The following is a 25,621-nucleotide window of genomic DNA, read 5'->3' as shown; positions in this document are numbered from 1 at the left end:
GGCAACAACAACAACATTTAGAAAGAGGTAAATATTTGTTTACATAGTTTGCCGCCATTTCTGTTAGGCCACATACATAATACAATATACAGAGAGATTGCAATTCAACGGTCCGGACCATTGCACTGTCGGATGCCGCCAAATAGTGATGCAGAGAATTCACGCAACAGTTGTCTTCATTGCGGCACAAGCGCCGGGTTAGCACTAGAGCCTCCAGGGCAAATCTGGGACAAACCGCCCTATGCAGCAGTCCATCAATTAGTGGTCTCGCTATTCACTCATCGTAACGGGACAGCCAATGTTCGCCATTAGCACCAGTATATTTTCAAATATGCTTATTAGATACTCCCACAGAAATAGAGAAATCTGTGTCTTCTTCAGCGCCAAATCACGGAATATATTCGAAATGCAAAGGAAATGCACAGGCGACGGCGTGACAATGCGCCTTGAGTTTCGTTGACCAAATACAGACTGGACTCATCGCGGGTATAGCATTCGTCTTCTTCGAATGTTTTTTGATTTTTTGGTGGTTATTGGGGACGTGTGAAAATGTCAACATTTAGGAAGAGGAAAATATTTGTTTACTAGTTGACAGCCACAGTTAGAAAAACAGTACCAAGTTCTGCATAAAACCATCACATATCCATATTCAACACCTTGCCATATTCAATTGATTCAATTGTAGACATCAAGCGTTTTGCTTAGGCGATTCGGGTTTATTATTGCTTGGATTTATACTTTTATACTAAACTTTTGAAATAAAAAAGAAAAACAATTTTCTCACACAGTGAACATCCTAAGGAACATTTTCGCACAGATACATATGTATATATTTTTTTTACATTCAATTTATTTCATAACCAAACCCTGAATGGTTTGTTTTAGACCGGCAAATATATGTTTATAACATTTTTTGTATTCATAATTGTCCTGATAAAATTGGGCACACAAATGCCAGTTTATATAAATGAGGTTTGATATTAGACGGCATTTATAGAAGAGCTTATTAGCATGTTAAACAAATCTATATTCATTACCGTGATAATTATCACCCAATCTAGACCTAACATAATTTTGCACATTTAATTATATAAATGACTGAACCTGAAAAAGGACAAAGTTAGTTGCATTAGGCTTGGCACATATATATTTCAAAGTGGCAAACCTGTAATTTTTATGAAAATTTGCCAAAGAATTGTTTAGCGCCGCACATAGCTTCATTTCCGAATGTACGACGAACACGCTTTTCCACACACTGTTCAAAATGTAATTGCCTTCTTGTTTGATAACGTTTCAAATGTTGATAAAAGAAAATATCAATTTTATTATATTGTACGACTAAAAACAAAAAGAAATTAAAATAAATCTAACAAAAAAATTATTGTATATCTGTGCAATAAATGTAACGTTTGAAACATTCAAACACGACACAATTAATAAATACGATACGTGGGGGAGCAGTATTAAGCACTTTCTGTTCTTTTTGTTTAGCAAACATGGGGAGGAGATAATTCATCATATTCTTGAACCGAAAAATGCGAGAATAACATTTAAAAATTAACCTGATCTCTTGAGTCATGCTGTTGTCCTGGTGGATGCTGTTGTTGTTGTTGTTGGGATAGCGGTAGATGATGCACCGTTTGCTGGCTGTTAGTAGATGATGATGATGCTAACTGGCTGCCACTTGTCGACAATGACGACGACAATGTTTGATGTAACTGCGACGACTGTTGAGCTGTATTTTGACTTTCATATTGTCCTCCCCCTGACAAACGTAACTGTTGTTGCTGAGCTGTTTGCAAATGATGAGGATGATGATGGTGGTGGGGGTGTTGCAAAACTGATGATGGACCAGGAGGCAAATTTATATTATATTGTGTTTGGTGATGCAGATGATGATGCTGCTGCTGGTGATGATGGTGATGTGCTAAGGTAGGTGGTAGAGGTTGTTGAAAAGTTGTTGCTTCTTCGTGCTGCTGCTGTTGTTGTTGTTGTGATGGAGTATTCATCAGGTGCATTTCCATTGTGGCATTTGTGGGAGGAGTTCCTATTGATGTCGTTGTTGGAATATGTGTTGAGGATGGTGGCGGTAGGGGTGGAACAGACATGGGCGGCCACATATGATGTGAAACTACAGCCTGCTGACCATGCGAATGATGTTGTTGCTGTTGCGAATGCTGATGATGATGGTAAGCAAACATTGTGGATGCAGCTGGTGTATTTTCAGCTGCCTGTAGCATTGTATACTACGCAACTGCTGCTGTCGTTGATGTATTCGCAGTTGGGGCTTGAGATGGAGGTGCTGTGGTGGCTGGTGGAGATGGCGCTGTGATTTGTTGCTGTTGTGCTGTCGCCGACGTGGTCGACATATTATTAATCTGCATGCTACTATTACTGCTAATACTACCATCGCCGCAGCCGCTGCTGCTGTTTGTGGTGGCAGCTACAGCTCCCAACATATTATTCTTCAAATGTTCACTCGTTGTCATACCCTGACCGCTTACACTACTACTGCTGCTGTTATTGTTGTTCGTCGTGTGCAGGTGATGATGATGGTGTGGGTGGTGGTGCATTGTTGGTGCCGTAGTGTTCGAACTGAGATTGCTACAGCTACCAATGGAACTATTTGTGCTGTTTTGGCTAAGACTGCTAGCTGCCGTGCCGCAGCTGTTGCTATTTGTACTACTATTGCTGACATCGTTGAAAGCAGCTGTGGGCGTTATTTGGGAACTGCTGTTACTATTTTCACTGTCGGCTGAAACGATCATAGCACTGGAAGAAGCTGGATTTTTCCCGGACATATTTTCGATGTTATTGCTGCTGACGCCGATACCGCCGCTGGCGTTGGCATTAGAATTAACACCAGACGCTGACGTCGCATCGCTATTCACAGACGTTGCCACCTCAGTTGCTTCACTTTTAATTTGTGGTTCTGCTGCTGATGACGATGTTGTCGTTGTAGTTTTCGATGCAAAGGCGATCGAGTCAGACAATGAAACTTCTTCGGCTATCTTTTTTTCGGCAGCTTGTTTCCTATCATGTGCACCATTCTTTTGTTGCAACTGTTTTTGTTGCATGCGATATTCGAGTGAATTGACTGATGTCCCCGGGCCTCGCGATACTTGGAATAAAACGCGTGATATTATTAGGGCAACTTGCTGGTCTAGAATATGTGACATTACGAGACCCAATAGCCGTTGCTCCTGTTGCATAAACAGCGATCTATTGTCCGGATGCTTGGCCAAATGTAATAAAGTACCAGCAGCTCTTCTCAACATGTCCAAACTTGTTCCCATTGAATCAGGATTCTCACGCAAATAGTTGATGCCGTGCTGATTTGCTACGCCAAGAGCTGTTTGCTCGGCCTGCTCTATAAAGGCCACCAAATACGATATACAAGGCGATTGCAACGCCACAGTTCGGGCCATTGCACTGTCGGCTGCCGCCAAATAGTGCAGCAGGTTTACAGAGAATTCCCGCAACACTTGATCTTCATTGCGGCACAAGTGCCGGGTGAGCACAGCGCAAAGTTTCTCTAGCCTCGAATGGGGTGGTGTGGCTATGACCAGATCCACATTGTTGTCCGTAACGCACAGCTTACATAGAGCCTCCAGGGCAAGTCTTTGGGGTGATAGGGATGAGGCAGGACCGCACGATGGGAAGGGATCTTGACCATGGGCGCTGGGACATACCGCCCAATGTAATAGGCCATCAATTAGTGGTCTCGCTATTAACTCTTCGTAACGGGATAGATCCAAGTGACCAGCAATGTTCGCCATTATCACCAGCATATTTTCACGTATGCTTATTAGATAGTCCCACCACCATTCGCGTTCTCCCTGCAAGGAGCTACAAGAATCAGAGAAATCTGTGTCTTCTTCGGTGCCGCGGTCGTAGTTGCGATTCTTCGGTGTTCGTGGCAAATGTTCATGATTGAGCAGCAGCAAGCGTCCAACTACAGCTAGGAATCTTTGCGATTTCGCCAGTATCGATTCATTGCCGGGCACAAAGCTCAAATTACGGAATATGTTGGAAATGCAAATGCAACGGCGTGCCAATGCGTCTTGACTTTCGTTGACCAAATACAGGCTGGACTCATCGCGTGTATAGCATTCGTCTTCGAGTGACGACGATGAACGGCGGCGTTGTAAAACCAAAGCTGGATCTCTCACCGTCGATTTTGGATCGAAGGTCTTGGTAATTGCGGGTTCTTTGGTGGTTATTGTTTCCAGTTCCATGTCCACCTCCCGACAATCACTGTCGGTATTCGTTGTAGCAACTGTGGCCGTTTCGTTGCTCATCTCCTCTCTTTTAATTTCTGGTGCAATGGCGAATGCTGACTTTTCCAAACGGGGATGTTGTTCGTCGCTTTGCAACTTCGACTTCTTGGCTTCCGTTGGCTCTAATTGCGGTGCTGCATTGCTAACTGTGGAATTATTAAACAGTCGTCGTTTCTTATTGAAGGTGTTTTGTTGTAGTCTAGCTTCGACCTCGTCATCTTCCATTTCTCTATCACTTTCATTGCTTTCTAATTTTGGTTTCACCAAATCTTCTGGTGGCGGAGGTGGCGACGACGAAGAGTTGTCTTCATCCTCGATTTTTATCTTTGCAGCATTCCTTTTGTGTTTTGTGTCTTTAGACTTGCTCTTGATGAAACGGGCGAATGGAATGTCTACAAACTCGGACTTGAACACATCGATAATGCCCTTGTTAATGTCGCGGTCCGTAAAGCCATACGTCCAGGCATTACTACCGACAGGAGCAGTTTCCTCATAGTTTCCGTTAAATTCGGTATCCCACTCCTTTAAACCATCAGTGATGAATATATCATTTTCGGCAGGCTGTAGGCGTACTGGCAAACCTTTTCGAGACATCATTGTGTAATTGGGTGTGTTGGCTAACAGTAATACCCTTTCCTCGGGGTTGGGGTGTTGTTTTACTTGACCCAGATCAATGCCTTCATCCTCATCCGAGTCGCCGTCGGAGACATCCTGGTTTTCATTTGACGCTTCAACATTGCCCAATGCATTGTCATGTAAGCGTGACTGAGGATCATCGCCTACCTGGTCTTGCTCTTGCTTAATGGGATCACATAGCCTTTTACGAGTGGCAGTCATGTTGGCGGAAATACCACGTTTACATGATGACTTTCTGTTAGCTTTGGCGTTCAAACCAGACTTAACGTCATCGCCTTCATCGCTAAACATCTCGGCGAGATTCTTCTGAAAATGTTCTAGCAGCAAAGTCAGCAGACCGGGCAAATGAGCCAATCCAAAGTATTGAACCGTGGAATCGTCAAACAAAAGAACATTTAAAACATCTAGGGCCCATGTGCATTCGGTTAGTTGACCCGATCGTATGGCCATGAATATACGCCATGGATCCACTGGACAGACATCGGCCTTGGTCAATCGCTTGCGTCTATACAATACAGGTGTGGTTGATTCCACACTATCGGGTGGAAAAACAATTTCCTTTTTGATTAACGGTGGCCCAGGACCCACCGGTGGAGGGAAGGGCTGCTGCTGCTGTTGGGGTTGTGGTTGTTGCGGTGGCTGCTGTTGTGGTAGTTGTTGCTGCGGTGGCTGGGATTGCACTTGTTGCTGCATTTGAGACGGCTGTTGTTGTGGTTGCTGCTGCGTTGGAGGCTGAAGCATAGGACCGCCGCCTGGACCAACAACACTCATTGGTGGTTTTTGTTGGTTGACTGTGGGCATCATGCCACCTGGACCTTGAGGACCGGCAGCATTGGCTCCACCTGTCTGTGGTGGTGGTGGCATTGAAAATGGTGGTTGTTTTCCCATACTGCTGTTTGGTGGCATTGGCCCAGCCGGTGCGCTGCTGCTATTTGGCGGCGCACCACTTGGTTGACCAAGCTGTGGTGATCCACCTATTTGACCACTGCTGCCAGAGGGACCGCTCATATTACCAGGACCGGAATTGGGCATTCGTTGTTGACCAGCACTAGGTGGCCTTAAAGGAGATCCAGGGGTACCACTTGGTGGTGCCCCCGGTGCACCAGTGCCAGTTCCACCCATTTGTGCCCATTGTGGTGGTGGCGGTTGCTGTTGTCCCGGTTGTTGATAAGGTGACTGCTGTTGTTGCTGCGGCTGTGGTGGCTGTTGCTGTTGTGGTGGATATCGATGTTGATCCCATTGCGTTGCACCGCTAGGAGGAGGTTGTTGTTGACCTGGAGGTCCTAGCTGGCTGCCAGGTGGGGCTTGTGTTCGTGGTGGAGCACCACCCCAAGCTTGTGGAGATGGTGACGTGGGATATTGATTACGGTACTGATTCGAGCCGCCTTGCCAACCACCTGAAAGATAAATATAAAAAGTTTAATAAGAGGGAGAACAGATAAAATTTCCTGGAAACTTCAAGTATAATTAGTAATAACTTACCATAGAGTTGTGGCCTAGCATTATAACCAGGATAAGGTTGAGAATCTTTAACAAAATCTGGATGACGACGAGGCTGTGGACCCTATTTGTAGAAAAATAAAACAAACAATAAAGAAAACTTGAAAAAGAATTATCATCCACTTCATACCTGATCGGGTGGTCTATAATAGTCCTGTTGACCGGGAGCGCCAGGTGGAGGATAGGGAGAACTTCCGGGAGCCGGAGGTCCGCTTTGTGGAGGACCACCTGATGCCGATGGAGCACCGGGCGTTGATGGTGCCTGTGAACCGCCAGGTGGTGGTTGGCTGTATGGACGATTACCATAAGGACCATATTGATTCGAGCCAGTGGGAGGTCTAAAAAGTAGTAAAAATAAAAATGCCATTACTAAATAATCTATAAGTTATCGGAATTTATGCTGATACACAATAATGTCGCACTTATTAAAGCTAAAACTATGGAAAATAAAATAGAAGTTTAATTTAACTCACGCTTCTCCCTCGGGTCCATAGGGAGGGTACATGCTGCGATTTTGTGGTGGAAATTGTCCCTGTTGTTGACCAAACTGACCAGGTGGTCCGGCTGCATTGTACTGATCACCAGAACCATATTGGCCGTAAGCACCTGGTTGCCCTGGATATGGAGAACCTGTAATGATAACATTAACATTAGAAGAGTGCTCCAAAAAGGTATATTACACAATTAATTTACAAAACATAAAAGAATGGATGAAAAGAAAATTTCATTGAATAGTGTGAGATATGAAGCCAAAACACAACAGAGTACAGACGACAGACGTCAGAGCAAGGACAAGATATTCTATTTTATTTTTTGTGTAAATAATACCTGGTGCTCGAGACACCGGTGGTGGTGGATAAGGTCCTCCGGGAGGATATGGCGGTCTTGCCGATTGTGGCGGTGGCTGTGTGGCAACCACATTTGGTGGTGTGGGTCCAGCCGAACCGCCACTGGCATTATTTCCATGTGCCGTAGCGTTCGAATTGGGGGCACCACTGCCAACCGGCGGTTCATCGAAGGGATTGTTGACACTTATATTATCACCACCAGGTGTCGCCGTAGACGGTTGGCTATTAGGACCTTTTAAGTACACACGACGATGACGAACGGCACAATACCAGTTTCAACACATTCAATGATTAGTGCGAGTATGTTTTGATGTGAATGCGTAATGATGACAACAAAGATGATTGATTGTTGGTAGTGGAGTTAATGGTTGGTGGGTGGACAATATGTTGTGTATATTTGTGTGTGTGCGAGTTGTGGTTGTTAAATGATATGTTTGATTGTTAAAAACAAAAATAACATTAAAAAATAAAAACTCAATTAAATAAAAAATAAAAATCCCATAATACCAACAAACGAAGGCTACCACTTACCTGGATGGGGACTTTGTGCATTACTTTGAGATGGTGGCCTGGGCATTTGTCCTCCAGCTCCGTAATCAGGCTGAGGTCCAGCACCGGGATAGTTTCCAGGATATTGCGGATAGCCGTCCATGGAAGTATTGGCAGCACCCACTGGTGCTGGGAATGAGTCTTGAGAATTTGATGAGCCAGCTAAGGAGGTAATATAAACAACACATTAACATATACACAAAATTTTATTGCATTTGAACACACACATTTATTACCTGGTGATGGTACTGAAGCAGCTTTAGCTGATTTCTTCTTAGTACCAGCTTCAATCTGTTGTATAATGGGCAAAGGGTCTATATCACCACGATCAAAATGACACTCGAATGCCAGCAGATTTTTCGTATAATGTTTGCGCAACGTATACGCGGCACTGCTACTTGCACCGATACCCAAAAGGGCAGCTATATCTTTCCATGTTTTACTTTTGGTAACCTTTTATGTTTAACCCAATATCATCATCAGACAGACACGATTTGGAAAGAAAAAGGAAATAATTCAAAGTTAGTGAAATTTGTTAATTGGTATATTGAAGGCAATAAATTCATGTAGCATAACAAAAATTGATGAAACAATATGTTTTATATTCCTTCTTTCTTTTCTTCTTCTAAATGAACTAAAAACATTCGGAATGGGATGCAAAATAAAGGAGGTAAACATTAAAAAAGAAACACAATCAAGCAAAATATTCAAAAATGTATGTGGAGTTATGGTGAGTGGAATTTTTGTATCGATGTGTTAAACAACAAAAGTCTCATATATAAAATCGAAACAAATTGAAGAAAACTGACACGATTCTAAAGGTTATGGTATATGTTTGAATGTTAAAAGGATAATTGCAAATTGCAAACCGTGAAAAAGAAACATGAGTTATGTGTCTCACTCTCAATACATTAAAGCGATATTGCTTTAAGTCATTCTCATATATGGTGGTAAAAATTATTCCACTTAAGACTGTTATAGTTGTTTTTTCTCATATAAACAAAACAAAAGCCATGCAAAACATTCGAAAAAGTTAATGGAAATAAAAAATGAAAAAAATAATAAATGCAAGCAACACATACAATAAACAAAATTAATGAATGGAATGCTGGTATGGTTAGAAAATGTCGCATGCAAACCGCTTCAATATGTACGTAAACAAGTAGTTGGAACTACAATAAAATTATTTGATTTGTACTTAATCATGGACTATTTGAAAACTAAGAATTGTTTGCATTATTTTGGATTCACTACATTTTTTGCTTGTGGTTGTTCTTTTTTGTTGGTTGATTGGTTGGTTGGATAATTGTGATATACGTATGGTAGTTTTTGTTTGATATACTTGGATTTTTGGGGAGGAATTGCTAGTAAATCTAGAAAGAAGTTAGTAAAAGGAAATTTGCTACGGCACCTTGCATACCTCGACGAATCCGCCTCGTTCCTTTACATATAAATATAACCTGTAAAGATCGAGGGGTTGCTTCGAGATGGTTGGACAGGTTGTAATGGGTGTACGTCTCTCGTCCATAAATGCTCTCAGCTTGTCTAGCCAAACGCGTCGTTCTGGATTATCGTCCATTTCGTAGAGTTTACAAAGGCTATCGGATTTTTTGGCTGAGGTTGGAGGTGCGGTGGGGGCAGCTGTTGGTGTTGCACGAAATGTTTCCGGCTGTGGAACATGACTATTGAAACCCTGTTTTAGAGAGGAAGAGAAACATTTGTAAGATAACCAGTTATATGTATTTTCTGAGGATTTTCGTACCGGACTGGCAGGTGTTCGGGCCCAATTTGGAGGGGAATTCATTTCATATTCTTCACCAGGATGGCCTGGATGAGGACCGGCACCTACACCACCAGGGGATGTGCTAGGTGGTGCCAAATGACTTTGTCCATAGGGATCATTTTTACGAGATTTTGGAGTAGTACATTGGGGATCTTCAGCGGATGCTAAACAATAAAGAGAAAAACAAACATGTTTAGCTATAAGCGAAAAGGTATATTTGTCCGATTAACACTTACCTGCCGAAGCATTCGATATTGTGCTTTGTTGGCTGGCATCATCCATTGGTGCTCCATCGGGACCTGTTGTGACTACTGATGTGACTGGATGTTGTGATGGACCCGAAGCCGATCCTGATGATCCTGAACTCAAGCCATTGTCTTGTGATACATGTTCTGGTGGAGGAGGTGGACCACCTCCTCCCTCTGCACTACTAACACCACCCGCCATCATTGATTGTGGTGGAGTCGTGGGTGGAGGTCCCATTGTAGTTGGACCATGTGGAGGGCCCATATGATGGGGTGGACCCATTGGTATACCAGGGTGCATACCAGGACCATTTCCATAACCTTGTGGTGGTCCACCTGGGGGTCCACCACCCGGATAACCACCCTTATGCTGCAAATGTTGTTTTAGATAATTAAGGGGACGAGGCGAGCCACTACCCTGAGGTGGCGGTGGTGTAGCTTTGCCTTGAATATGATTACCCATGTTAGGAGCACCCGGTGCACCTGGACCTCCGGGACCAGGTCCACCTTGTTGTGGTGATGGTGGAACCCAATTTTGATAGGGCGGATATTGACCACTGTGATTTGGCATTGGCCGGCCGCCAGGATATTGTTGGGGGCCACCTGGTGGCATGCTATTGGCTGCTGAAGCCTGACTTGATGGTGGTGGTGGTGTAGAACCATAACCACCCGGCGGATATTGAGGTCTTGGCGGGTAGCTACCTTGAGAGTATTGTTGAGCTTGCTGTGGCGGTGGAGGTGGATAACCAGAGAGCATTCCCTGTGGCCCGGGACTTTGGCCACCCATTTTATAGCTGCCGTGCATATGAGGTGGTAAAGGATAACCCTGAGCACCACCACCTGGCCCTTGGGGCGGTGGTTGTGATCCTATACTATTCTGATTCGATAGCGGTGGTGGTTGTTGTCCACTGCCTGGCGGACCGCCACTGCCACTGGCAGCTGAGGTAGGCGGTCCCTGTTGAGGTGAATTGCTAGCTGAGGACGAAGAGTTTGGAACTCCAGGACCTTGCTGAGATTGCTGTTGCTGCTGTGCCGATTGCTGAGATGGAGGTGGTGGCGGTCCACCACCTGGTTGCTGCATTGGACCACTACTAGATTGATTACTAGAAGGCCGTGAAATTGGATGATTTTGGGCTAAAGGGAAAATAAACAAAAATTGTATGAAAATAAGACAACAGTAGTATAGGCAAAATCTCACAAGTACTTACCGACTGCCGGTGACATGGAACGTGAACCTGATGATCCCGTTGGCGATGGTGTCGGACGCATTACTTGCTGCGGATTAGGCGTACCCGGTGGACCCGAACCTAAGCCACTATGGCCTCCACCACTCGAACTGTCATTACTATTTTGACCAATAAGTTCCTGAAAGAGCAAAGAAGAGGATACAATGTTTTAATTAGTAAAGGTAAGTCTCGTGTAAATATTCGAATTTCAATATACTTTGTATAAATTTTCAAAATGCTCCCATGGTAAAACTTTATTCATTTTCTTTTATTTGCTTATTTATTGTTTATTTTATAATTACAAATAAACAAAAACTGAAACCGCTACAACAAATATTTTTTTTTTGTTCTACAAATGTTTTTCAAAACAAAAAATTCCAAATTGAAATTCAATTAAATTTTTTTTTGTATTCACAAGTGAAGGCAATGTCACAGTAGAAAAATAGGCAAAGGTAACTATAATGCTTTTGGATTGATTTGCAGGCAATGTGTAGGCTGGCTTCCACATCTTTGCAACTTGGCCACCATTTAGATATTGGAAAAATGACCAAATAACCTAGAGTCTGAAAACTAATCTTATCAATGAAACCCAGGAAAAAACCCTTCCCATATAGGGAAAACCAAAACAACCTTAAAAAGAAACGATGGCAAATCATAGAGATGAAACTCCACCATCCACGCCATTGCTTTCACAGATAGATAAAAACACACATAGAGAAACGTAGAAAAAAAAAACACAAAAACAATAAAAATAATGAGCAAATATGTGATAAAAACGACAACAATAATGGAAATAATACCGGCCGGTGTTTTTTTTAGCATTTCAATGATTTTTTATATTCTTCGAGTTTATTTTTTTATTATTTACACACATTTCCACCATACATATTCTTCGAATAAAGCAAAACAAATACACACACACATACACAGTCACACAAAACACTCAATTAAGGGAAATATTAGCATTTGTTTTGTGCTACAAATCTCTACTTGAAGTTTACGTACATACAATTTTCGGGGGGGTTTAAGAAACAATTTTTGGTCTCAATAAAAGTTTTCTGTGTTTCTTTTTTCCTCTAATTGTTTATTTGCACCCACACTTTTAATAAAATTTATTTACAGAAAGCTGTACGAGGGCAGTTTCGTGGTAGTTCGTAGTAAAAAGTATGGCTGATTGTTTGTGGATACTGGTTACTTGTGTCGTCGTTCGAACGATTACTCTGCCATATGGGTTTCTGTTTACGTCACAATGAAAGGATCCACTAATACAAAGATGGAAGTTGCGTATTTTCATGGCATTTTATGGAACAAAATTATTTATTAAAAAAATATTAATAAATAATATGATGTGGAAAAAATAAGGTAACAAAAGAAGTAAAGTGGCAAATATTACTCTACTTGAAATTGCAAAGGTGCATGGCACTCTGTTTTTTATTAGAACTGCATTAAACTACGAAATAAATTCGCAACCACATATTTTTGAGTAAATTACAAATGTAGAACAATTTACAATTTGTTTACAGGTATTTAAACGAAGCATAAAATTAATACAATACATGCCGCATCTCTATGTACATACATACGTACATAACATTGTATGGATAGTACCTATATGGTGCTTTCTTTCCTCATTTACTTAATGTAAATCAATATTAAAGGACTGTGTGATAACACCCATCGTTTTACCATCACACAACACGAGGAATTCAATTATAGGTATGTATGCCAGGCACGTGAAATATAAAAATTCCTCTTTTTTATTTTTCTTGTCTTTGTTGTTGCGGTTATAAATCAGGTTTCGAAATAAAACCGACAACAACAAGAAAGCATTGACAGAATCACACCATCAGGAAAAGAAGGATGCCAAAAACTTGAGAGGAAGTAAAAAAACAAACAATATAAAAAGGAGAAGCACAAAGAACTTGACCTATTTTCATTTTTTTTATTTTCAATGCAACATTATAAAAAAGGTGGATGGATGGATGGATATGAGTACTACGACATACGTAATATAATTTTTGACCATATTCATTGTTTTGATGGTAAAATAAACTCAAAGTGGTTACATTAGTTTATGAAAAAACTAATGAAAGAACGAGAATCATTACAAGAAAATTAACGGCAATAATAGTCACCAGTGGTCTGTTCCTTTACTTTTGAAAGTGGTAAAACCGGCAAATGTAGCAAAAGTTGCAATCTGCTTCCATATGAATTGTATGGTGTCTGAAGTAAAGGAACGCTTTTCGAGTAAAAAGTTGTAAAACTTGAAGATTCTTGCACGTAAAGGAACAGAGCTCAGGGTTTAAATGTCAGCAATTAAAAAACATTAGCTGTACACATCAACTGCTACACAATAAATTTGTACAAATTGTTACTGGATGTTGTACGTTTACTCTACAGTACAATACAAAAGATCTTAGCCGATTACAAGAAGTTCCTGAACAAATTGTTGAGTAAATGAAAACACCTAATATTGGCACACACGGCTAAATCAGGGCCAAGGCCTTAAGGGCCAAATACATACGGTCCGTAGTGTGACGTGTTGCGCGTTGAAAACAACAACCACGTGAAAAATGTGTAAGTTATGTCAATTTTGTTCTTGAAGTTTTCATGTGGTTGTTGTAACGCAGCGCAGCCGCCTTTAATGTAAACATGTCATAAGCCTGACTAGTTTGAAAACAAATAGAAGTCTTTATTACAATGAAAAAAGTAATTATTACACAAAATGACAGGTAACAACCTACACCTCCAATTAGACAATGACATGCATAAAAAAGCATCAAACATGAATGAATCTCAAAAGAGAAAAAAACTAAAAAGATAAACACAAACAACCCTAATAAATTAATAAACAATTAGGCGAATGAATGAATCAACCTGCAAAAAAAATAAGGAAAATATCTACGACACACTACTGACCGACAGACAGACAATCTGTTTTATACAATGATTTATACAGCAGTCAGGCAGTCCAACCAAGTTCAATGTCCACAAGAAATAAAACAAAAATTGAAAAGTAGAGTAACAACAATAACACGAAATGACAAAAAATAAATAAATAAAAAACGTAAAAGTAATATTAAGATGCAATTAAAATCACAAACGCCAAACACTCATTACTCAATAATGCTGATGACGAGAATGACAATACAAAGCCAACGTCAACGCGACACGGCGGCGACGCCGTCGTTGTATTAATACCACAAATAATAACAACAAATACATTGCCTAACCAACCAATTGTTGCTGCTGCTGACGTTGCGATGCCAGTGATAACAAATAGCAGCAATGAATGACGAAATCCAAGACACAAGGGGATTTTATGGAGTTTTCTTGCATTTCCCTCTTTAAGAAGTAGGAAAAACATTTTGGCAATAAAAAAGAAACATTTAATAGATAAACAAATTTTATTGATTGTTAAATGCCGACATTAACGCCCTCTCTCGCACAGACACACACAGCCAAACACGTCCAGATAAATGTTAAATACTTTGTTATTTCAACATAACTTGTCGGAAATTATTAAAAAAGATTATACAAGATTTGTTTTCCGTTTTAAATATCCTCAAGATACTTAAAAATAGAAAAAGATCGTAATCAAAAGATGGTGATGTCTGTCAGTCAACCCATAACCACCCTATGAATATTTTTGCATGCTGCCATTTTTTTACTGTAAACATTGCATTCCACTTGTAAGATAGAAAGAAAAAAAGCGCGCAAGTGATGCCGCGCCGTTCCACTTGAATTTGATTTGTAGCTGCAGTTGCTGCTAGATACTTGTTGTTGTAGAATTTAATTTGGCACTGACATTTCGTTTCGCATTCAAAACGGAAAATAACACTTAAAACTTAAAGCACGTTGGTTGCTCTTTTTTCGTTTATTCTTTCCCGGTCGTATTCTTTTTGTTTCGTTTTTTATTTTTTCTTTTAGAAAACAAAATATTTAAAACACGTCTTCGTTTTCTTAGAATAGAGCATGTTGTTCTTCTTCTTTTGTATTGAAATTAAACCGACATTATTGGAAAAAATATAACGAGAATTATTTTTACGTGCTTCTAAAAAACCGAGCTAAACTTCAACTAAAGCTCCCTCTCCTCTGAAAAAAATATTTCACTTGCAGTACGCGGGTCTCACATACACTCCCATACGTGACGATAGCGCACATATGACCGCCACCGTCACAATCGTATTACGCTGGGTAGGAAGGGAGGGGGAAACGTACATTTTCGTATTTCGGTTGTGTGGTGTCGAGTGTGTTAGCCGGACGGAGTCTTCAGAGCTCGTGAGAGTGCATCAAGTGTATAGAAGCGAGGAGTAGCACACACAGGGTGCGACGGACGTCGACAATACTCTCATCTGAATTTCTATAGTAGACAATTGTTATTGTTTCTTTTCATTTGGGGGAAAAAGTTTAGAAATTAATAACAATATTCACAGTGGGACGGACGGACGGACACAACACATGCACACCAACGTACATTCGTTCTTCTGTAGATAAACTCACATGAATTCGTTTTGTTAAACAAAAAAAATACAACAGAGTAGCCAACCAATTTAATAAACCACTCTGCCTTACGCTCTACACTCTGCTCGGCTACTCTCAACATTGAGGGGTGAATTATTTTTTGGATGGTAAAAAAAATTTAAAAAAAGAAGAAATATTATTAAAAATCGCTGTAAACAATTACGGAACCAATAAAGGCTAGGAGCCAAGAATCAGGCTATGGATGAAGATATAAACTAAACGTACGTCTGTCGACTTCCGATTAATAAATTAGACCACTTTTTGTGTTGCAATGTAAGAATGGAAGCTGACATATCGACACCTCCAAATAATAGTATGCTAAGTCTAAAAAGTGAGTTTTGCAGGAGAAGCTCTCAAAGTTTGGAAAATTTTTTGAACTTCAGTACTATCCTAAGTCAATATTTGTTTATAACTTCTGTTCGGATTGACCGATCATTACCAAAATTAGACAGAATTTAAGTTAAAGGACGTTCGACACCTCCAAATAATTGTTTGCTAATTCTTAAAAGCGAGTTTTGCAGGACAAGCTCTAAAAGTTTGGAAATTTCTTTGACCTTCAGTACTATGCTAAGTAAATATTTGTTTATAACTTCTGTTCGGATTGTCCGATCATTACCAAAATTTGACAGAATTTAAGTTAAAGGACGTTAAATATAAAAATGTAAAGAACTTGAAAACATGCTAAGTCGACTTAGCATACTATTGTTTGGAGGCGTCGATATGGTTATGGTACAACGCTTTTTCCTATGTATAGACTAGAGAGGGTCGCGTGTCACGATCGTGACACTAAACAACAACAATTAATCAGATAAACAAATAAGCACTTTAGCGACCACTAATTACTAAACGATATAGTTGTGGTTTAGTGTCACGATCGTGACACGCGGTCATATCTAGTATAGGGTGACCAAAAAAGGAAAATATTTTTATTGCATTGTTCATCCTCCAATTTGTTTGCATTTGATCCAAAACCCTTAATATGAAATTATATGGGGATCGATTAACCTTAACCCGTATTGTCTGAGCGATCTTTATTTCCATAGTAGTTTGTATGGGGACCAAAGCAAACTTTTACGAAACCGCTCTACAGATCACAATTATTGTCCAATTGATGAGGTAGAGTTGCTTAATGTACATATGTATACATCCCGCCGATAAATATAGGTCCAACATTATTCCGACTGGTTTTATATAATTGTTCCACAAACAATGACCTTGTTCAATGATATGGGACCTATTTTTTATTTCCGCGTCCAAACGGCGTGTATTAAGAAACTACTTGTAGAGAAGTTTTTCATAACTGAAATACTTAGGAAATTTGGCAACATTACACTGAGGGGTGTTTTTCCCATCGTTGTCTGGCCTGGGAAACGAACCCCGGACCTTTAGCGTGAAAGGCGGGAGTGCATACCATTGCACCACAGTGGCACCCGGTCTTAGGGAACTTTAAGTGATCATGATGTGATGTGGCATTCGGTTCTTGGCAATGACAGTACAATACAGAGCAGATTGATAGCTCTATGTTTTGCAGGGTCAATGAGGACGCCCCTATCGGAATTGGCGGAGAGTGTCACAGTTCGGCAGACATTGAACCATCGTGTCACATGGTCTGACATATGACGTCACCTGGCAACACGTCGTTTCTCTTAGATCAGACCACCTCCCCATAATTGTATCTATCCATAAGTACCAGACCTCCCAATTTCATCACCTGAACGCCGCACTTTTAGCTGATTGGCCGAGTTTCAGAGGGTTCACTAATCACCGCTACAGAGATCAGTCCAAACCTTCGGATTGTCGGGAAGCATAGAGAACGTTCCGAGACTTCATCACTGCTGCTACCGCTCGTTATATACCTGTAGGTCGAATACCGTAAGTGAGACAAAATTTCCCAGCAGAGGCGGCTGGATTAGCAAAAGAGCGTTTTAAAATTTGACGAGCCAACCCCCAGAGACGTTAACAGGTTGGTCGGTGAGCATAAGCGGAACATGTGGTTAAATCATCTGAAGAGTTGCAACATTGGAACCGGAATAAGTGAAGTGGGCAACTATTAAAGTCACTCTCGAACCGAGGAAAGAAGATAGGACTACCGTCACGGTTGGCGAAGTTACGCTGACTGATCCGAAGAGGTGCGCAAATTTATTTAAATGAAAGTTTGTCGAGCACTCCGTGAGTGAAGAAAATTGTACTACGTCGCATTAGATCTCTTCCTGCCGAGGAGGAGTTGGGACCTGATGGAATCTCCATGGTAATGCTGAAACAGCTGGATGACCCGGGAGTTAAGTATCCACCGCTGCTACTGAAGCTAGGCAAGGATGTCATCAAAGGTGAATCATACAGACTGATTTCACTTTTGTCGCCCATAGCAGACTCTTGAGGCTTTACTTCTCTCTAGCGTTAGAAATAGCGCTGAACGCCATGTCCGCCGGGCAAGCTTGAATCGTTGGATTTTCAATAACATGTGTGGACGCCAGTTGTACGTGGTATTCAGGAACAATAAGTCTAAAGCCCGTAAAATGAAAAAGGGAGTATGAATGAAAATGGGAGTATGAACTTGCCGACAAAAATATAGATTTAGATTAAAGCTCAATAGTGTTGTGGACGAGGTACCTGAAGGAATGGATGGAATTTTGGAAGTCTATAAATATCACGCACACCTGTTATTTCAGTTGGTCACCGTATAATTGAGCGCTTTTGAACCAATATATTAAAAACATAATATCTGTGTAACAGGAAGGTACCCGGGTGGACCGATATGGCCCACTTTCGAAATTAAACTAAGTTTGGACAAAATATTTCGAGATTCAAAGTTTGGACCAAAACAGTTGCTCCGTTTAAGAGATACCGCGCCTATAATTTTGGCGAATATTTTAGAACTTTGGTGGGGTAGGTATTGTAAGCAGTGGACCGATAAGCGCCATCTTCGAATTTCATCCAATGTTCGAAGAAATATTACGATGATACGACCAAAGCAGTATCCGATTCGAGAGTTTTCGTGCGCACCCATCACTACACATGGTGGCCCCGTAGGGTTTTTTTTACAGCTTTTGGACCTTTTTCTCAGGAAGTATCACTTGCCCTTAAAAAAACATGTACCATTGTAATAGGGGCCTCGAGTACAATTTGTTGCAAGAAAATTCAAAATGATTCGAGAGGAGGTCTTAAACTGCACTACTATCGTTTTCTATCGCTAATAAAAATGTGTTACAGAAATCCATTACAGGACAATTGCTTGGTATCTATCATCCATCCCCTACCTCAAGAGGCCGATTATAGAAATCCAATAAACAAAAAATCCTCACACGAATAAAAGAGATTCACGGCTAATCGATGTTCGATAGTAAGCGATTTTCGATTAAAAATTATCATTGTTCTTTTGTATTTTAAATCCACCACTTAAAATTTTCAAAACAATCAAGGATAAAGATGACTGACTGACTATATAACACAGCAATAACAAATTTCAAGTGACCCATAAAAATGCCGTAAAAAGAAGTGCTGCAGTAAAGCAAAATGAAAACATTAAAGTGAAAAAAAACTTGCACAACATTCCCCCCACCTCCCAGAATTCACACAACAGATATCGACTACTAGGTTTTGTGATGAAGCGGCTGAGGTCTCAGGACCATAGAACATCAGAGTTTTGTTTTTGTTTCAACAAGAAAACATGGGGTAAATTGAAAGTGCCGCAAAATAAGACGAAGAATAACGACAAACATAAATGCAATCATAAACAAAAACAAACGAAAGAGTCAAGTCAGTCAAATCAGCTGTTGTCGTAGATGGTGTGGGGGGATGGGAGGCAAAAACAAAAATGACAAGTCGCAATTTTAACGATGGTCGTTATAAAAGTGAACGAGAAAGAAAAACAAAAGAGATTTTAATCCATTGCAAAGTTATTTTCAAATCCAATCAATAACAGCAACAACAACAATAATAGACAGACTTCGATAGGTATTGGAAGAAACAACAAAATCCACTTCCAACGAAAAGAGCTGAACACCGAAGCAGAGACAGCCAGGCTGGCAGTCAGTCATACGGAGACGACGGAGACATTGTCGATTAAAAACAAGAAACTCATTTGGTATTTCTAAAAGAAACCTCAAAGTAAAATGTACGAACGAACGAATGAACAGCAAACCCACCATACACACACATCAGATAGGTACAGAGACAAAGTTTAAAAGCACCGTCAGCCCACCAACCAGCCAAGCCATTATATGAGACGAATGTACAAAATTATAAAAATGAACGACCAACTCAAAATCAAACGAATGAACGAACAGGCGAGGGGAGAGGTGGGTGGCGACGAGGTAAGCCAAATGAAGTGTTATTAAGAAACAGACAGAACGACCAAGCAACTGATGAGGAGGGCAAAGAGAGAGGCAATAGGAATAATGTAAGTAAGCAAACAACCAAGCGAACGAACTGCTGAATAGCGAAGAGCTGCTATATAACACAAACACATTAGTCCGTCCTCAACAAAGTCAGGCAGTCAGTCAGCCAGCCCGACGATTGAATGAACTTGGGGTCTGTTTAAACGACGAAACGACAAACAATCTGTCACTTTAAGTAAAGTAGATTGGGTTTGAAAAACACACAACGAATGCCAAACGACGACGACATGCTCTCATACTTGTGTATGCATTGTCTCTGCGAGTTCCCTGCCCCCGCCTTAACGAGTTTCTCTTCTCTATCAACTGCTCCCCTTTTCTTTGTGGATCCTCTATCGACAAAATTACACAAACAAACTGTGGCAGAACAGAAGACATCCATGAGAAAATCAACAACAACAACCAAATAAATTGACTCGAAATGTATGACTACAAAGACGACGACGAGGAGCAAGATATGCCAAGGCGACAATGCAAAAGTATAATAGTATCTGCCGGGTGTAGAAGCACAAGCAAAATTGTGGGGGATGGGGGGGGGGGGGGGGGGGGAGTGGAAAAAGATGGCAAAATAATAATACCAGCAACTAAAGCAACACACATACCAAACAAAAACAGCAAGCACTCTAAACGTCATACGACGACGTTTGGTTGGGCAAAAGAACAAGATGAAGACGCAAAACAAAAACACATTGAAGAAGAAGAGGCAGCATACATTTATTTCAGAGTTGATTTTACAAAAACGATGATTATTATGATGAAAAAAATTCAAGCAAAGGGGGGCTAAGGGACGAAGCAACGAACATTAAGGAATTAAGACACACACGCACTCACAAAAAGCAATACTATTTATTCCTCGCCCTTTTTAGATGCAACAACAACGTACACAACACACATAAATGGGATACAGAAACCTGAAGAAGCAATGAAATAAAAATTGTGCTACAAGAACAACAAAAACAGCAACAAACCCCTTAAACGACCGTCGCACAGTGGTTCAGAAATCGATTTTCTGGCCAAAACCACAATTTTTGTCGTCACCGATTGTTAATTTCTATATGGGATTCGATAGTAATCATATTGTAACTTAGGAAACAAAAAAATTAGGTCAAAATTTTGGAAGGTATGGGCGCGGCGTACTCCTAAGGACGACCATTATTTCCAATTTTGGAAAGTACGTAATTTTTGCAAATTTCTGGAGAAAGAAAATGTTTTTTTTGGTTACGTTGGTAGGATTGTTGCCATTAACCTTATAAATTACGGTAGCGTTTACACATAGTGAGCTATTTTGTTTTTTTAGGTACTAAACTTTAGCGATATTTCAACATAATGGACTGGACTTTCAGCCCATATAAAGTATTTATTTTTATTTTTCTTTTCTTAAGGAATACTGAATTTAATAAAAAAGTTAAAATTAAAAAAAAAAAACATTTTATTTTAAGTCGCAAATATAAGTGGACATAACTAAAGCACCCCCAATATTTCGTTGGGTATGCTTTATTCTGGATGGCGCACGCACCTCTTGTATGCATAGAGGACATTAAATTATTAATTACAGTGTCGGACAAAACTAAAACATCTCCTCAGCACATTTTTTTAAATGATTTTTTTTCAGAAAACAAAGTAGTATTTTTTTTTGTATTTTTATTTATTTAAATCTTTATTATTGGAAAATACAAACATAAGGAATTTAGAATTTAATAAATAAAAGTTAGAATTCATTCAAAATCATTTTAAGGTTGCAAATATAAGAGGACAAAACTAAAGCACCCCCAATTTGAGGTACAACAAAAACTATTAAAATCAATATTTCGTTGCGTATCCTTTATTCTGGATGGATGGATGACTTGAAATTGTAAAAAATAACACAAAAAATTAAATTGTAATCAAATTTTTTTTTATTCGAAAGATCAATACGTGACATTAACATTTGAAAATGATTTCGGGCATATGGGCACCGCGGCTGTTCTTGACGAAGTGCATTCTGGACGTCCAATTTTTGGCCACTTTTTCGAGCACTGCTGGCCGTATGTCACGAATAACACGAACAATGCTGGCCTCCAAGGCATCAATTGTTGCTGGTTTATCAGCATAAACCAGTGACTTCACGTAGCCCCACAGGAAATAATCGAGAGGTGTCAAAGCGCACGACCTTGGAGGCCAATTGACAGGTCCACTTCTCGAAATCAACTTATCGCCAAATTTTGATTTCAATAAGTCGATGGTTGCGTTCGCCGTATGGCACGTAGCGCCATCCTGTTGAAACCACATCTCCTCCGGATCAATGTCATCCATATTTTCAAACAAAAAAATCATTGATCATGGTGCGGTAACGATCTTCATTGACCGTAACGCGAGCTCCGGCCTCAGTTTTGAAGAAATAAGGTCCGATGATGCCACCAGCGTGAAAACCGCACCATACGGCGCATTTTTCTGGATGTAATGGAGTCTGTAGGGTCTCTTGTGGATTGGTCTCACTCCATATGCGGCAATTTTGCTTATTAACAAACCCGTTAAGCCAAAAATGCGCCTCATCGCTGAACACAATTTTGCATCTATAAGTTGCGCGAATCGACGACTGATTTTCAAAGTAAATTTGGATAATTTCGTAGCGTTGTTCAAGCGTGAGTCTATTCATGATGATTTGTCAGAGTTTTACAAGCTCATCTTTTAGGCATAGAGGATATTAAAATATAAATTATTGCAGGTGGAAGCAATATCACCTGCTTCCCATGCTATTTTTGCGGCTTCAAAAAAATCTTCTTTGGTTTTACAATTTTTTTCGGTTGATTTTTTGAGTTAACGATCCCCCACAAGTCCCAATAAAAGCTAAGATCAGGGGATTGGCAGGCCAATGGAGAACTTCTGTCGAATTGTTTTGGAATCACTCCTTAACAACTTTCGATACATGTTTTGGCTAGTTATCTCCGTGGAATGGCAATCTGTGTTGCATCTCTTCTTCAGCATAAGGCAACATCAAGCCTTTTAATACGTTACGATACTTGAAACGGTCGATAATTCCATTAATTTTTTGAATAGGTCCAATCCCTCACCGCGAGAAAAAATTTTAGACCATTATGTTGTACCGCCTCCAGGTTAAGAGTGCCTTTGCAATATTTAGGATTTAACCGTTGCTCATTTGGTCCACGCCTTATATCATCTGAATCCTTTAACTTAAACTTAGATTCATCGCAAAACAGCACAGTCCTCCATTTTTGGATACCCCAGTTCAGTTGGGTATTGGCGAATTCAAGTCTGACTTTTCTCATTTTTGACGATGGGATTTTTTTGCTGGTCGTCGAGTGAATAAGCCGGCCTCTTCTGTGTCTGGTTCTGTTGCTCATTTTTAAATCTAAGCGATTTTTTATTTGATCAGAAAATGCTGTAGCATCATTATACCCTCCTACACCATACTGTGGTAAGGGGTATTATGTCTTTGTACATTTGTATGTAACATACAAAAGGAAACGAAATAGACCAATAGTTCCTTTTGGGGATATACATATAATGACTTTCTGCATGTCCGTCCGTCTGTCCATGTATTTTTGTTCGCAACGTACAGGTCGCATTTTTTGTCCGATTCACCTGAAAATTGGGGACTACAATTTTTTTAGCCTTAGGAAGAACGCTATTGTTTTGGTGAAAATCGGTTCAGATTTGGATATAGCTCCCATATATATTTTCGGCCGATTTCCCGTATTTTCTGTACCACACACGCTATATATGTCCGATTTATGAAATTTGGAATGTGTGACTGAATTCGGTCTACAAATAAGTGTGCCAAATTATAACGAAATCGGTTCAGATTTGGATATAGGTCCCATATATATTTTCGCCCGATTTCACGTATTTTCTGTACCAAACACGCTATATATTTCCGATTAAGATCTGGATATAGCTCCGATATATATTTTACATATTCACAGTGGTGTAGGGTATCATATAGTCGGCCCCGCCCGACTTTGATCCTTTCCTTACTGGTTTTTGGATGAATATGAACAAAATCGGCTAATGTTTTGGTATAGCCCTCTTTTAGCGTTAGCTCCCGATTTTCGGTTTTTTTTGAGGATTTAAACCACATTTCCAACTAAATTAGTTGTAATTTGGTACTTAGGTTTCATAGTGGTACCTCCCGATTTTCAGTATTTAAGCTAGATTTTCCGTAAATTAATTATTTAACCTGGAATAATTAATAATTTAATATCCTCTATGCCTACAATATGTGCGTGTATCATCCAAAATAAAGGTTACACAACGAAATATTCCTTAAATTGGGGGTACTTTATTTTTGTCAACTTATATTTGCGAGTTAAATTGTATTTGAATTTTAACTTTTTTTATAAAATTCTGAGTTCCCTATGGTTGTGTTTTTTTAATAATAAAGATATAAATAAATAAAAAGAGGAATAAAAGTAAATTTATAACTTTTGTCTTAAAAAATTATCATTTAAAAAAAATGTAAATGTAAAATGAACTGCAGGGGTGCTTAAGTTTTGGGCGATTCCGTTAGTTTAACGCTTTGAGAGATAACATGGAGTGTTTGTTTTTAATTTTTGAAGAAATTTTATTTTTTTTTTTAATTTTTAAAACTTAGAAAAAATAATAATTTTTAGTTTCTTTTTGTATTCTATAGTTTGTCATATGAATTATAGTTTTTTACACAAATTTTTTAAGTATATGAGTTCTTATGAAGCCCCAAAAATATATATATATTTTTTTTAATTTTTGAACAAATTTTAAATTTTATTTAAATTGCTTTGGTGGTGTCTGTTTAGTTGAAATCTAGTAACTCATTTTTAACACAGTTGCAGTTGTCTAATCGGACTAAAACTTTGCACTTTTTCAGATTTGTATGACAATACATGAATATAAAACCAAAACCAATGTCGGTCATTTTTTTAATATCCCCCATACTGCGGTACCACCCGATTTCACATATTTTTATAATTTGATCTTCATGTTTAGCCCGAATTGACTCTAACTTGGCATTTAGAATTCCCAATGGTGCAGAAACTTCACCAATAAAAATTTGCTCCAGGTTATGGTATAGCCCTCATATAGCCGTACAACCCTATTTCAGGCATTTTCAAGTTTTTATCTATATTTTGGCTGTAAATTGGTTATGGGATTCCATTGAAGGTAGAAAGGGCAAGTTGAGAGGTGGATGTTCGGAGGTTCGGAGGAGGTTGTTTGGAATTTCGTAGAAGGTTGTTCGGTAATTCGGAGCAAAATCTATTTACTAAAAAATAAAAACATGATTAAAAATTTGGTTACAGTGTTTTATTTATAAATTCACTAAAAAATAGAAAATAATGTTTCTCTTAGCCTCAATAAGTATATACTTCTTCAGGACGGGATCTCTCAAATAAAACGCTTACATTTAAATTACAAATGGCGACAAAATTAAATGACAATAAACGACAAGCGATTTATTTGAGATCCCATCCTGAAGAAGAATATACTTATTGAGGCTAAGAGAACAATTATTTTCTAGTTTTTATTGCATTTATAAATAAAACAATGTAACTTAATTTTTTTAATTTTTTTGTTTTAATTTTTATTTTCAAAAAAAAATATATATATTTTTTATTTTTGCCTTGTTAAGACGAAGGTCGAGTAATTTTTTTTTTCTATTTTTA

At 39.5% G+C, this 25,621-nt stretch overlaps 1 protein-coding gene across 27 annotated transcripts in view; it reads right to left on the bottom strand.

Annotated features, from left to right (window-relative positions):
* Nucleotides 1–1,286: 1,286 nt before the first annotated feature.
* The window catches only part of osa (trithorax group protein osa), a 183,120-nt gene continuing 158,785 nt past the window's right edge, over nt 1,287–25,621 (bottom strand). For 11 of the 27 annotated variants that reach the window (XM_073990048.1, XM_073990129.1, XM_073990058.1 and 8 more), the window contains 11 exons: nt 11,050–11,206; nt 9,833–10,975; nt 9,576–9,760; nt 9,225–9,506; nt 8,041–8,266; nt 7,796–7,975; nt 7,245–7,496; nt 6,890–7,046; nt 6,547–6,754; nt 6,399–6,480; nt 1,287–6,313 (listed from right to left, as the gene is read on the bottom strand). In XM_073990048.1, coding sequence (XP_073846149.1) covers nt 2,247–6,313; nt 6,399–6,480; nt 6,547–6,754; nt 6,890–7,046; nt 7,245–7,496; nt 7,796–7,975; nt 8,041–8,266; nt 9,225–9,506; nt 9,576–9,760; nt 9,833–10,975; nt 11,050–11,206 — 6,939 coding nt within the window. In that variant the 3' untranslated portion in view covers nt 1,287–2,246. Of the gene's footprint in view, nt 6,314–6,398; nt 6,481–6,546; nt 6,755–6,889; nt 7,047–7,244; nt 7,497–7,795; nt 7,976–8,040; nt 8,267–9,224; nt 9,507–9,575; nt 9,761–9,832; nt 10,976–11,049; nt 11,207–11,284; nt 11,417–14,875; nt 15,185–25,621 lie in introns of those variants that run through there. The other 16 variants (XM_073990116.1, XM_073990177.1, XM_073990106.1 and 13 more) reach the window with 9 other exon arrangements.

This window comes from Musca autumnalis, unplaced genomic scaffold, assembly GCF_047663935.1.
Source record: "Musca autumnalis isolate F117 unplaced genomic scaffold, ASM4766393v1 scaffold_1, whole genome shotgun sequence".
NCBI lineage: Eukaryota > Metazoa > Arthropoda > Insecta > Diptera > Muscidae > Musca > Musca autumnalis.
The sequence above is the reverse complement of the archived record's forward strand: the minus strand, read 5'-3'. Positions and strand labels throughout refer to the sequence as shown.